The sequence below is a fragment of the Mirounga angustirostris genome, unplaced genomic scaffold, assembly GCF_029215605.1.
Source record: "Mirounga angustirostris isolate CCGP_5_RB_7025 unplaced genomic scaffold, mMirAng1.0.hap1 SCAF_3, whole genome shotgun sequence".
NCBI classification, from domain to species: domain Eukaryota; kingdom Metazoa; phylum Chordata; class Mammalia; order Carnivora; family Phocidae; genus Mirounga; species Mirounga angustirostris.
The window spans coordinates 120,064,155-120,079,115 of NW_026991711.1; the positions used below are offsets into that span (position 1 = coordinate 120,064,155).

The following is a 14,961-nucleotide window of genomic DNA, read 5'->3' on the forward strand; positions in this document are numbered from 1 at the left end:
AAATGTGGTCCATACAGGTCAGCCTCCTCAGGAATAGTTTGAGAAAGAGAATGGAGTGTGGATCTGCAGGAACAAATTGAAAATTTCCTGCATTCTGCTCCTCTTTATTCTCAGCATCTTTTCTTTTCCTGATGAAGAATATGTGTCTCAATACAAGGGATACATGAATCCCATTGCCTACCACAGCCTCATGAATTAATGTCATTTTAGTCATATTCCCAAACAAAATCTGAAATATTAGCAAAGCTCAGTACTCTTTATATAAGATAATCTAGAAAAAAGGTGGGGAAAGAAATTCTTAATTAACATAAAATATAGCTGCCATAGTCCCATGATTTATGTAACTTCTCATGAGACCTTAAATGACAATTATATATTCTTTTAGCTACATCCACTCAGTGTGTATTCTAAGCTCTGTCAGTGACTGGGCTGTAGTATTCTTTACCTGGTTATATGATCCTGTGGTATGAGCCTTTGATTGCTTCTGCCTTGATTGCATTGCTTCATTATTCTGTTACCCAGCCTTTTACAGAAGTGAGGCAATCTAGAGAAACCTCTCTAGGTTCCAGAAATAGTTCTTCTTGCTTCCATTGTGTGGCAGCAATCTGATTTCCTATTGTTAAATAACATCAATCACCTCAACCATTATTGTTGTCCCTTTCTTTGCCACTAAGTTTAACAACCTGAGGAGCTTATGATGGCCAGAGGGCATACTCGGCTTCCAATTTAACAAAGATTGTGTTGTCTAGTGGAAGCATTTCTTCTGTGGAAACTAGTGTACTTCTACCTTTTTGCTGAAAGAGGCCACTCTCTTAAGGAATTAAGATTCCTTAGTTTCTGGACCCCGGTGCATTCTGTCTGTAGGAGAGATGACATCAAGCATTGGATATTGATGTAAGGTCTGTAACATCCAGTGGGACATCATCCCAAATCCACAAGATTTTGTCTCCCAAAAGATGCTATAGCCTTTAGCAGATTATTCCATTCTATCAAATCTGCTTCTAGATGTTGAGACTGTGGATTTTTGGGGGTGAGCCCATGGACATATTTCTTTTGATACAAATTACTTCCCCTTGTCTGAGGTAAGATTATGTCAAAATCCAAGGAAAATAAGGATTTTGTAAGCCTACAAGTTGTGGTGCTGACAGAATTGTGACTAAAGAAGACAGATTCCAGATATGTCTCTTCCTGCAAGGAAACATATTTCCCCATAGTGATAAAAGGAGTCCAGTAGAATCAACCTCATTCCAGCTAGTCAAGAATGTGTCCTATGAATGGCTTTGTGTTGTCTTCTGCTATCAGCAAGCTGGTTGGCCATAACCATATCAACTATGGTGAGAAGTTCATGTTGTCAAACATAGGCATAGTCTTCCCTTGTGTTATCCTGGCCTACTAGTATCTTCCCATTGAGCCAACACTTGGATTAACTGAAAAGAGAGACTAACAACTGTAGGACAGATAATTTTGTACATCTGATTATTGAGAGGTTCCTCTGCAGTGGAAGCCTTATCTGGAAGATTAAATGGAACACGAATATCCATATTTTATGCTCTTTTTAAGGGGATCACTTGTATACTTCATCAGAACTTCTTGTCATCAACTTTTAAATCCCTCCTTACCAGTGGCCCAAACTGTCAGCTGCTGCTCAAATATTAGCATAGATCCCTACCTCAAGCTATCTTTACCTTTATGCTGGGTGGGGGGTAAGGAGGTGGACGAAGTGGGTATATTTTTGCAAACTTGATGAATCATACGTGTGATGATATATCAAATACTGAGAGTGTATCATTGTGTATCTTAGGAACAGTTTATACTGAATGTTGGGCTGTGTAAGGGGCTTCTTTAAAATGACCATTGTTGGAGTGCCTGGGTGGCTTAGTTGGTTAAGCTTCTGACTCAGGCTCAGGTCATGTGTGCGGGGCCTGCACTAAACGGGGAGTCTGCTTCTCCTTCTCCCCCTCTGCCCCTCCCTCCACTCCTTTGAACTCTCTCTCTCAAATAAATAAATAAAATCCTAAAATAAAATAAACGAAATGGCCATTGTTCCACTTGAAATGTGCCTTTACAAAGGGCTTCCCAAAGCAGCTGACAGCCCCAATTGGTGCTTTTGTTAACAAAGAATTCTTTTTTTTTTTTTTTTTTTTGGCAGTGTAGGCAGAGGTGGGGGATGGGATTTCCTACTTAAAGCTCAAACTAAGGCTATTAGTAGTGCCATTGCAAGATGAGGGCCTTTTAAATACTTTTAATGAGGAAGCTCATTCTTAATGTAGAAGGAAATAATTTCATATTTCAGCAGTATTTTATTACCTCAGTGAACACTTTAAATGCTGGGCCAATTATTTCCAGGAAACATTTATGACTGTAACATGTGCCAAACAACCTCTTACTGTATGTAAGAATAGCCCTGGATTAATAAATGTGTGGAATATTTTGTAAGGATGATGTGGGGAAAAAAAAGTAAAACATTTTATACTAATATAAGAATTTGTTTTTTCCTAAAAAGAAACCAAGAACTTTGCTACTTGTCCTTGCTCAGCTAAATGTTTTCCTTAGCTGTAAATTGTAGTGAAGCTCCTGGAAAGAATTTACCTGCTGGAAAAAATCATAATTCCTTATGGGTGATCTACCTGCTTTTCATCTTATATACATTGAGAGGCTTTCCTTCCTTCAGGAACTCCACACAACTCTGATCCCTCTGTTCTCATGCCCCCAGCATCTACTGCCTTTACTTTGTACCTGTCTCTGTCATAGCAAGTTGTGTCTGTCTTCACTGAAGCCAGATTTCTGATTAATATGTGGCTGAAATCACCTTATGAGGTGATGAACTGATTTAGAAAACGCAGATAATGCCAAGGAAAGAATGTAAAACTCCTCTAATCTAATGAACCACTGCTAATCTTTACTGGTAACATGTGCATATACATCATGGAACTTAATTTCTTATAGAAATGGGCTTATTTTGTAACATTATTTCATGATCCCTGTTTCTCATTTGATTATAATATGAACATCTTCCATATCATTACAAACTTTTGTATAGGAAATTTGTAATTACTGCGGAGTTTTCATTGTATTTAACACAGTTTATAGTATTTACTGTGTGTGCATATACATATATACAGAGAGAGAGAGAATATACATTTATTTTCACCTGCATGTACAAACACATAATACTACTTTAATCATCTATGTAGGTAAAACTTTGGACATATCATATCTATCCTTCCTGAGAATATGTTTTTTTAAAAAGAATTCTTGAGTCATTGTTTATAAGCTGTGTTTCATTGTCTTGTATGGAACATTGAAGGAAGATGTGATATGGGCATCCACGTAATACTTATGTGCATTGGCATATAATATTCATTCATTCATTCATTCATTTACTTTGTTTCCAGCTTTATTGTGGTGTAATTGACAAATAAAAATTGTATAGATTTATGGTGTACAATGTGGATTTTGATATATGTGGATATTTTGTAATGATTACCACAATGAAACTAATTAGCATACTTATCACCTCACATAGTTGTTTTTTTTTTTTTTCTTATGGTGAGAACATTGGTGATCTACTCTCTTAGCAAATTTCAAGTATACAAAATAGTATCTTTTTAAGGTTATTATTTAAATTCTAGTTAATAAACTAGAGGTTTTTCATTTTTTTAAATACCACAATGGATACTTTTATATATCTCTGAGATGGGGAAAACCTCTATTTTAATTCCTCTGTCTCATCAGTCTTTCCATAGAACTAGAGTGCCTGAAAATTTTCTTTTATCTTTTTCAACTTGTTCACTGATTGAATGAACAGTGCCAGGCACTGGGTTGAGGCAGAATGCATTGGTGAGTCTTCATAAACTAAAGGGGAAAGAATGAGGTGCATTAGTAAAAATAATGCTATTGGGGATAATAGGTCCAAAATCCCAACAGTTTAGCAAAATAGAGTTGTTTTTCTTTCATGTAAATTATGCAATATGTATACCTTATTAGTCAGTGACTCTCCTCCAAGTAGTGATTCACACATCCGTGTTCTTATTTTTTTTTTTGGCCCTGGAGAGGGAGAGAGAGAATCTTAAGCAGGCGCCACACCTAGCATGGAGCCTGATGCAGGGCTTGATCTCACAACCCTGAGATCATGACCTAAGCTGAAATCCAGACTTGGATATTTAACCAACTGAGCCACCCAGCTGCCCTCCCACCCCTTGCTGTTTTCAACATGGCTTCCAGAGTTGCTGTATTGAGGGAAAGAGCATGGAATATCACCAGGCCTGGGTTTGGCTCATATCATTTCTATCCTCAGTTACAAGACACATTTAACTACAGGGGAGGCTGGGAAATGTTGTATGGCTGTGTGTCCAGGTAGGAGAGAAAATGGGCTCAATAGACTCTCTGCCATAACACGTAAACAGATAGTGGTAATTTAGTGGTAATTTATAATCCTATAAAAAGGATAATGGAGTAAAGTTAAAGAGCTATAAAATCATGGAGGAGAGAACAATTACCTTTCCTTAAAGTTGAAATTGGTGAACAGGGACTATTTTGGTCATCAGAGATAGAAGATACTTCCTAGCCAAAGGAATATATGGAAAGTCAGAGATGATAAAAAAAATAATTCCTATATAGCATGGTTACTATATAATTTCTTCATTAAATTTCTGCCACTTTTTCAAAATAAATTTTCAGACAAATTTTTAAGGATGGATGCATAATGAAGTATATTAATTGAATCATGATTTATAATAGAAATTACTGAAACAACGTAAGTGTTCAGTAACAAAGGATTGGTTAAATAAATCATGGTATAGCCAAGCTATGGCATACTTTGCAGCCAATAGAAAGTAGGTGTGGATTCACATATTTATTTAGAAAGAGTCCCCAAATTGCTTTTTAAATGATAAAAATAAACATTAATAATAATGATCATGCTAAATGAAATGATAAAATTCAGTGTGTATGAATGATTCTATTTTACATACATAAGTATGTTTCTGCCAAGCAGTAGTTTTAATGATTGTTCACTTTCTTTTTCATAGTGCCTGCTTACCCCCAACTCTGTCTCTTTCTCATCTTTATCTCTATTATCTTTCTTTCTTCTTTTCTTTTAAATGCACATGTATTATTTTTATTTCTCATAAAAATGATATATTTTTTGGGATACCTGGTTGGCTCAGTCGTTAAGCGTCTGCCTTTGGCTCAGGTCATGATCCCAGGGTCCTGGGATCGCGGGGAGCCTACTTCTCCCTCTCCCACTCCCCCTGCTTGTGTTCCCTCCCTCACTGTGTCTCTCTATCAGATAAATAAATAAAATCTTTAAAAAAATAGTAATAATATACTTTTTATTTAAAAATAAATGAAAGTTTGGCAATCAGTGTCCCCCTGGTTCTGCAGATGATCTCTCACTTAGCTAGCTGGTAAAAATACTATCTTATTAATACCTAATGGGAGGCCCTCCTGGGAAACAGTAGTTAATGTCTGCTGGACTTCATCCAGTCAGGGCTTGCTATTTACAACTTTCTTGCCACATAAAAATCTAGTTACTGAAATGTAATGGACAAAAATCAGAACACCACATATGGCTAGGAAAAAATGAAAAAAAAAAATGTTATTGCCAGATGTGTCAGATTTATAAAAGTTGTATATAGTTATTTTTCAAAGAGATAGTAAGTGAGTTGCTGTTTATTTATGCATTAAATACAATGAATTTGATTATTTAATATACATTAAGCTATATGTTGTAGTATCAATTACTGTTTCTAACAGAAATGGGCCTAAGTGAGTAAATATAAAGTTCCTTGTTCCTAAATAAGAATTACCCTTGACAAATTCAGGGTCTTTAGATTGGCAAAAGAGCATGGCCTAGGGAACCCTGAGAGGAGGCAAAATGGTTTGGATTGTGGAAGTGTGTCCCAGTGATGGTTTGATTTCCTCATCTCTGACTCCACCACAAACACATTTATGATTGGCAAGACAAAAAGCACTCTCACAGAAACTGATTTATTAGCAATGGAGTATGAATATTCAAAGATGAGAGAGACTGAAAGTCGGGGTTTTAAATTTATTACAGTTGACAAATTAGAAATGATAAAAGTGAGAGAATAGCTGTAGTGTTACCGAAAAGAAAGCTTTTAAAGGCAAATATACAGAAATTAACAATTGAGTAAATTTGAGAATGGAAATACAATTTGAAGTAATTTCCTGGAGGGCATAGCACCTGGAATAACATTAGGTTTTGGTTCAATATTATGCTTTTACCAACATACATCATATATTACTGTGTTCTTTAACAGAATAAAGTTATTACTTTAAAATCAACTTAATGGGCACCTGGGTGTCTCAGTCATTTAACTGTCCAGCTCTTGATTTTGGTTCAGGTCATGATCTCTGGGTCCTGGGATTGAGCCCCACGATGGGCTCTGCACTCAGCATGGAGTCTGCTCGGGATTCTCAATTTCCCTCTCTTTCTGCTCTTCCCCCCACTCATGCTCTCTCTCTGTCTCTCTCTGAAATAAATAAATAAAATCTTAAAAAATATATATGTATATGGGGTGCCTGGGTGGCTCAGTCGTTAAGCGTCTGCCTTTGGCTCGGGTCATGATCCCAGGGTCCTGGGATCAAGCCCTGTATCGGGCTCCCTGCTCCGTGCGAAGCCTGCTTCTCCTTCTCCGACTCCCCCTGCTTGTGTTCCCTTTCTCTCTGTGTCTCTCTCTGTCAAATAAATAAATAAAATCTTAAAAAAAATATATATGTATATATATGAAATAAAAGAAAATAAACTTGAAGTTTTCTTACTCAGATTTTTTTCCTAGATATAGATTGTCTTAACTCTGTTTTTTTTAAATAAATAATGCTCATTGTTAATGGGACATTTCTGCAATTGAAAAAAAAATGTTCATAATGCAATCTATATAACCAATATTGAAATTAATATATAGTGTTCCTTTGATAGATTGATCGATTGGTTTGTTTATAGTCATATTTTTATATTTTAGTAGTATCTCTTTATCAATAGGAATTCTAAGATTAAAGTGAATCTCCTCAAAATCTTTGCAGTATGTACTATGTTAAAAAAAATGAAATATATATATATACATACACACACATATGTAATGATTCTGCTTTTATATTTCTACAAGCTTTATAATGTCATTTTGAGTGAAGCTAATTATTATTTTTAATGATTTCACCACATAATTAGGAAGAAAATAACTTAGAGCACAGTGTATTATTTTTGCAGTTCAAACTAGCTTTGGAATTGGGACTTTCCATTTGTTTTCAAGTTAATAATAATGGAATCATAATATAGATTTTATTGCCTTTCGTATTACATTTGCCTGTTAGAGCAGAAAAGTTGAATCAATACTTTAATGATGATTCTTTTTTTTTAAAGTTTGGTTGTGGGGGAGCATGATATTGTTTGGATGTAGGTGGTCTTTTTTTTTTTTTTTTTTTAGCTATGTAGAAGAGAGAAATCAATTAGGTTAGAAAAAAAAATAGGAGTTGCTTTTTAAACAAAATGCAAATCAGAGATAAGCCACATACCCAATCACTTAATCTTTCCCATTTACTATTTCTATTAATTGAAGAAAAAATCTAACAAGTATTTTCTAGCAAGGTGCATTCTTCCAGGTAAAACCCAGAAAAAGAAAAAGGCTAGTTCCACATTGTAATTAGCATTCTTTTTCATTTTTGCTTGAACAAGGTGAAAAATACCAATAGGTCTGCTTATGCAAAAGAAAAAAAAACATTTTAGAAAATGTCAAATATGCATTCATTAGAGGCTATTATAGAAAAAATATTTAACTTTAGGGAAGAGATACTTAACCTGATACACATTAAGTTGTTATCTATTCTCCACTAAGAAAATGAGAATAATAAAGGAGAATGATTACAGGTGCTTGCTAACTGGTTCTAGGTATAAGGATACTGTTTATGACAATTTTGTTTTTATTGATGATAATTCTGTAACATGATCACACTTACTACCACTGACATGTCATCCTTAGAATGCTAAGCAAAGCAAATGGCTGCATCTTTGAATATGCTGCAAAAACCAAATACTTTTGTGGGCAACTTGATCTTCATGCCCTAAGATGTAGCTGAGTGTCGTGTCTTTTCCACATAGAATAAATGTCATCCCTGTCTGCTTCCTAGATGTTGACTCTGGTGCATTTTTCTGCAATGTCATATACTTTTGTTGGAGTGTATAGAGGGAATTTTAAAAAACCTGTAAATGGTGAATTGCTTTCTTAATTTCTAAAAATTCTTAACCTCAAGTTCTTTAATCACTTTTTTATTTTCTGAAGAATTTTTTAAATTTTATTTAAGAAAATTATTTTGAACAGCTATTCATTTAATGCTATTTTCTTAGTTTTTCCCTTGAGCTCTATGCTCTTTTTTTAAAATAGCAAGTATATAAGTATATATATGCATTTGTTTTTATCATGTTACTTTTTAAAAAATCTTTCTTCTCTCTTCCCATAACTGCCATCATTTTATGAGAAAAAGTCAACTTTAAATGGTGTATTCCTGTTCTTCACTTGTCAGTTACCCTGCCCAAGGGCTGTGACCTCAATACCTATCCAAGCCCAGCATCTCACCAAGAGCACAAATTCACTGAAAGCCAACTCCACCAACTTCATCTGAGTTTAGGGATAATAAGCATACTAACTCCCAAAGTAAAATACTGCTGTTAGAATTTTATTTCTTAAATTGACTAAAATGTGCTTTTTCATAAAATTCCTGCCATCACTTCTATTTTTGCTTCATAAAGTGAATGAGGCTCTTTATAAACTTTCTTTAGATGACAGCTTTTTAAATAGTTTGGGGTTGGATACACATCATTTTTTCATTTAAAATTTTCCTAATTCTTACTCTTTTTCTGTGTATCAGAGGATTTCCGGGCTCATTACCTTCTTCGTACCCATATCTGAAGGTCCTTAGACATGCTTATTCTCTTTTAGTCTGACTCATGCCATTCCAAAGTCAGGATAACCTTTCAAAGAGAATAATTACCTGAGTGATCCAATTGTTTATTAGTACTAGTAATATCAGGCTAGATGTTCTCTAACTATAAACATCAAGGCAGACAAAAGTTTGCTTATTATGTTCTAGTTTCAAGCCTATTCTATTATTTTGGAATTTGTGTTTTTATGAAATGTTATAATTTACAAATTATTTTCACAGGCTTTATATCCTTTATAAATTTTATAATTTTAAGGTAATTTGGGTCCAAGTATTTGCCCTTAAAAGTAATGTGGGAAGCTAATTTCAGTAAGATTAATGTGTTAGGAAATAAAATAGCAACACATTGGAAGAGTCAAGACCAGACCACATTCCTTTCATTTTAACTTAATTTAACATCATTATGGAGAGTAAATTAAGGGCCCATTAGGATTGACTGGAATTTTTTTTTTATTATATATTAACAAACACACACACACACACACATACACATACACATACACATACACATACACACATTGAAACATGTATTTTGGAACAAGAGGGGACATTAGTATTGAGATAACTTGCAGGGAAAGGACCAGAACATTAGCCTGTATATGGGATCCTGAGTTCTCTTAATAAATAGTCAAGCCCAGAATATTGTTGTTAAGTTCCAGTTATGGAGCACATAGTGTCCAAATTCAACTTGACATTTGAAATTATATGTCACAACTATGAAAGTTCTTTTATTTTTTGAAAATGCTTTGACAGAGGAATCAAATTGCAATTGAAATGGGTTATCAACCTTGCTTGCTTTTATAAAGATGCAGTGGGAGTAGATATGTGAAATATCAAAACATTTAATTGGATGTGAAAATAAATTTATCTTGGTATATTTTCAAAAGTTCTCTTTTATTTTGCACAATTTTGTCTACCTAGTGCCCAAGTTCATCCCTTTTCTAATAATTTTATATTAAAAAATATGACAGAAGTTTTAAGTTTTGGTACTTTGTATTGCTTATTTATCAAGTCTAAATGATTAGTCAAATCATATAATATGTCTAGACTTAAAAGACAACATGCAGCATTGAGATAATGAATTAAAATAGGTTGTTTCATTAGTGTAGTATATGGTTTGTAAATAAGCAATAAGGACTTGATGATTATATTATTAGGCCAGTATATAAATAATAGACTTCAGAATCTAATCTAACATGTGAGTTTATTTATTCAGTTCATTATCTGTGTGTTTGTATGTGTGTGTGTACCTGTGTGTGTCTTACAGCTGTTATTTCAAGAAACCAAGAAGGGCCAGGAGAAATGGGAAAGGCTGTGCTGATTCCTAAAGATGACCAGGAGAAAATGAAAGAACTGTTTAAAATCAATCAGTTTAACCTTATGGCCAGTGATTTGATTGCCCTTAACAGAAGTCTACCGGATGTGAGATTAGAAGGGTGAGTTTACATGCATTTTATAATCTTTTATATTGGTAATCTCTGTATCTCACAGTATCTCCGAACTTCTGGATCTCTGTGGTTCTGAATACCCATGCCACAGCAGGGATGTGCTGTGCATGCATATGATGAGAAATATGAAATATTTTCTTCTCTGGCAGAGCAAAATAGTTTACTTGCAAAGACATTGCAGAATATACAAGCCTAACAGGTTTCTCTTTGTGAGATGTTTTTTTGTGTGTGTGTTTTGCTTTATCTTGCCAAATACAAAATAAACATGCTTTCTGTTAGGTTATATGCTTGCCTGCATAGAAAGCTCTTATACTTTGTATTAAAAAACTATATGCTTTGCTTCCAGTGTAAAAATGGCCAAATGCCTGTATGATTCTTTGACCCTTTAAACCTTATTTATTATGGATTCCAGTGATTTATGCTACTATTTATAATTAGAATGCTCAGTTATCAGCCAAGGAAGAAATATTCACTTGGAAATAGTAATACTGCATGCAAAATGATGTTGAAAAATTCAACTTGTTTGTGATTAACTGTAAGCCATGCTCTAGATAGCTGAACATATTTTAAATGGGTGTAATAAAAATCAGAATATTTAGTGGCAGTATTGTCATCCTAGTAATATAAAGCAAACTCTTGGCGCTTAGAAAAGATATGTCCTGAGACTTTAGAAAATTGCCAAGTTTACAAATATGCTTCAGACCCCACCTCTAGGTAAATAGAAGTTATTCTTTTAGACATGTAATGGCTTTTTCCATATAGAATAAAATCACAGTTAATACAAATAACGTCTGCCACCTATAAGGGGTTATATTACATTAGTAGAATAGTGATGTTAACATCATATGAACTAAATCTGATTTTTTTTTTCCTTTCTAAATTACTTCAAATAAGACCAAAATGGAGTAACCAAATCTTGTTGAGATGGTGGGGCTCGATTGTCAGGTTTATGTGATAGCTAAGTAACTGGTTTTGTACACCCTTGTATGCTTTTGAAATGTTTCTCTCTCAAAAACAAAAAAAAGAAAAACCACAAATAACCACATATTATGGACATTTCTGGTGTCTAGCAAAAGACTAAAACATTGAATATTACATTTATGCATTCCAAAGACCTATATCATTTTATAGGTAGTTTTGTCCATATTTGTATGTTTGTACATAGACACATTTAAGATATACAATAAGCATATTCTTCTAAGTAATTTTGAACATTTTAGATGCTGTTTATACCATTATAATAATGCATTTCTTCCTTTGTTTTATATACCATGTTGTGATAAAATGGATAAATGTGATACCTATTCAGGAAAAACATATAAACACTATTTCAAATTTTTAAGAAATCTTCACTTTCAACTATAAGAACATAAATTTTATATGAGATCTGGGACAATTAAGGTAAAACTGCTTTAGTACGGAACCATCACTTTAAAAAAAGAAGGAAAATCTTTATTGAGCATCGTTTAAAATATTTGTGGCCAATGCATTTCTTCTTTTAAGAATCACTTAGTAAATTAAGTACTTGAGTAATTAAGCTTTAAAATACGGAACAGTTCAGCATTTTAAAATGGAGAATTCAAATGGATTACTATAAAAAATTACACAAAATGCAATATTTACTGTTTGTTTTTGTATGTGTATGAGTTTGACACATCTTTATTACAAGAATTTCTAAACACCACATGCCTTTCTTTTAAGTTGAAGTATAATTGATGTATAAGATAATATTCATTTCAGGGTACAACATAATGATTTGATATTTGCATATACTGTGAAATGATCACCACAATAAGTCTAGTTACCATCTATCAGCATGCAAAATAACAAAATTTTTTTCTCATGATGAGAACTTTTAAGATTTACTCCTTCAGCATCTATCAAATATGCAACACAATATTATTGACTGTAGTAATCATGCTGTACATTGTATCCCCATGACTTATTTATTTTATAACTGGAAATTTGTACCTCTTGACCTCATTCACCCATTTCTCCCAGCCCCCAAACTTCCTCCCCTCTGGCAGCCACCAATCTGTTCTCTGTATCAGTTTTGTTTATTCATTTGTTTTGTTTTTTAGATTCCATCTATAGGTGAAATCATACAGTATTTGTCTTTTTCTATCTGACTTATTTTACTTAGCATAATACCATCAAGGTCCATCCATGTTGTTGCAAATGGCAAGATTTCATTCATATTTATGGCCGAGTATTCCATTGTATATATACCACTTCTTTATTCATTTATCCATTGATGGAAACAGGATATTTCCATATCTTGGCTATTGTAAATAATGTTGCAATGAACATAAGGGTGCTATGTGACTTCAAATGTGTGTTTCTGTCTTCTTTGGATAAATACCCAGAAGAGGAATTTTTGTATCATGTGGTAGTCCTATCCTTAATATTTTAAGGAACCTCCATACTGTTTTCCATAATGGCTTCACCAGTTTATATTCTCACCAGCAGTGTATGAGAGTCTTTTCTCTACATTTTTGTCAACACTGATTTCTTGTCTTTTTGATATTAGCCATTCTGACAGTTGTGAGGTGATATCTCATTGAGGTTTTGATTTCCATTGCTTGATGATTAGTGATAATGAGCATAGTTTCATATGCCTGTTGGCCATCTGTATATCATCTTTGGAAAAATGTACAGATCCTCTGCCCATTTTTTAATTGGATTGTTTGTTTTATTGTTATTGAGTTGTATGAATTCTTTGCATATTTTGGATATTAAGCCCTTATCATATTTGTGATTTTCAAATACCTTCTTCCATTTGGTAGGTGGCCCTTTCATTTTGTTTCCTGTTTTCTTTGCAGTGCAGGGAGTTTTTAGATTGATGCAGTCCCATTTGTTTATTTTTGCTTTTCTTGTTTTTGACTTTGGAATCAGATCCAAGAAATCATCACCAAGATAGATGTCAAAGAGCTGACTGTGTCTGTTTTCTTCTGGGAGTTTTATGGTTTCAAGTCTTAACATTCACATCTTTAACCCATTTTGAGTTACTTTTTGGGTATGGTGTAAGATAGTGGTCTAATTTTATTCTGTTGCTTGTGTCTGTCCAGTTTTTCTAACAGCATTTATTAAGATACTGTCTTTTCCCCATTGTATGTTCTTGCCTCCTTTTTCACAAATTAATTGATCATTTATGCATGGTTTTATTTGGGGGCTCTCAATTCTGTTCCATTGATCTATGGGTCTGTTTTTATGCCAATACCATACTGTTTGGTTACTAAAACTTTGTAATATACTTTGAAATCAGGGAGCATGATGCCTCCAGCTTATTTCTTCTTTCCAGGTACTGTTTTACCTATTTGGGATCCTCTGTGGTTCCATACAAATTTTGGGGTTGTTTGTTCTATTTCTGTGAAAAAAGCCATTGTAATTTTGAAAAGAGATTGCATTAAATCTGTAGATTACTTTGAGTAATATGGGCAAAGCAACAGCTTTCCACCTATGAGTATGATGTTAGCTGTGGGCTTGTCATATATAACCTTTAGTATGTTGAGGTATAGTCCCTCTATTACCCATTTTGTTGAACATTTTTATTTTAAGTGGATGTTGAACTTTGTCAAATGCTTTTTTCTACATCTATTGAGATGATCATGTGATTTTTTATCCCTTATTTTGTTAATATGGTGTGTCACATTGATTGATTTGCAGATGTTAATCCATCCTTTCATCCCAGGAATAAATCACACTTAATCATTATGCAAGGTCCTTTTAATATTGAATTAGATTTGCAAATAACTGTTGAAGATTTTGCATTTATGCACATCAGGGGTGTTGGCCTATAATTTTCTTTTTTGTGGTGTTCTTTTCTGGCTTTGGTATTAGGGTACTGCCAGCCTTCTAAAATGAATTTGTAGTATTCATTCCTCTTCAATTTTTTTGGAAGAGTTTGAGAAGGGTGTGTATTAAATTTCTGAATATTTGGTAGAATTCCCCAGTGAAGCCATCTGGTCCTGGACTTTTGTTTGTTGGGAAGTTTTTGATTATTAATTCAATCTCCTTACTAGTAATTGGTCTATTCAGATTTTCTCTTTCCTCATGATTCAGGAAGGTTATATGTTTTAGGAATTTATCCATCTTTTCTAGGCTGTCCTATTTGGTGGTGTATAATTGTTCATAGTAGTCTCTTTTGATTCCTTGTATTTTTCTAGTATCAGTTGTAACTTGTGCTCTTTCATTTCTGATTTATTTATTTGGGTCCTCTCTCTTTTTTTTTTTTTTCCCCTTGATGAGTCTAGTGAAAGGTTTATCAATTTTGTTACCCTTTTACCAGCTCTTTCATTGGTATTTTCTATTGCCTTTTAGTTTTTATTTCATTTGTTTCTGCTCTGATTTTTATTGTTTCTTTCTTTGTACTATGTGCTTTGTTTGTTCTTCCTTTTTTAGTTCTGTTAAGTGTACAAGTAGATTGAGATTTTTCACTTATTGACATAAGTCTATATCACTGTGAACTTCCTTCTTAGAACTACTTTTGCTCCATCTCATAGATTTTGGTGTGTTGTATTTCCATTTCCATTCTCAAGGGTTTTTTGTTGGTTTG

The 14,961-nt window shown here is 33.7% G+C and overlaps 1 protein-coding gene across 2 annotated transcripts in view; it reads left to right on the forward strand.

Moving 5' to 3' along the window:
- GALNT13 (polypeptide N-acetylgalactosaminyltransferase 13) overlaps nt 1-14,961 on the forward strand; it is a 544,730-nt gene that overhangs the window by 232,965 nt on the left and 296,804 nt on the right. The window contains exon 4 of one of the 2 annotated variants that reach the window (XM_045867449.1): nt 10,226-10,394. In XM_045867449.1, coding sequence (XP_045723405.1) covers nt 10,226-10,394 — 169 coding nt within the window. The remainder of the gene's footprint in view (nt 1-10,225; nt 10,395-14,961) is intronic. The other variant, XM_045867450.1, reaches the window with a different exon arrangement.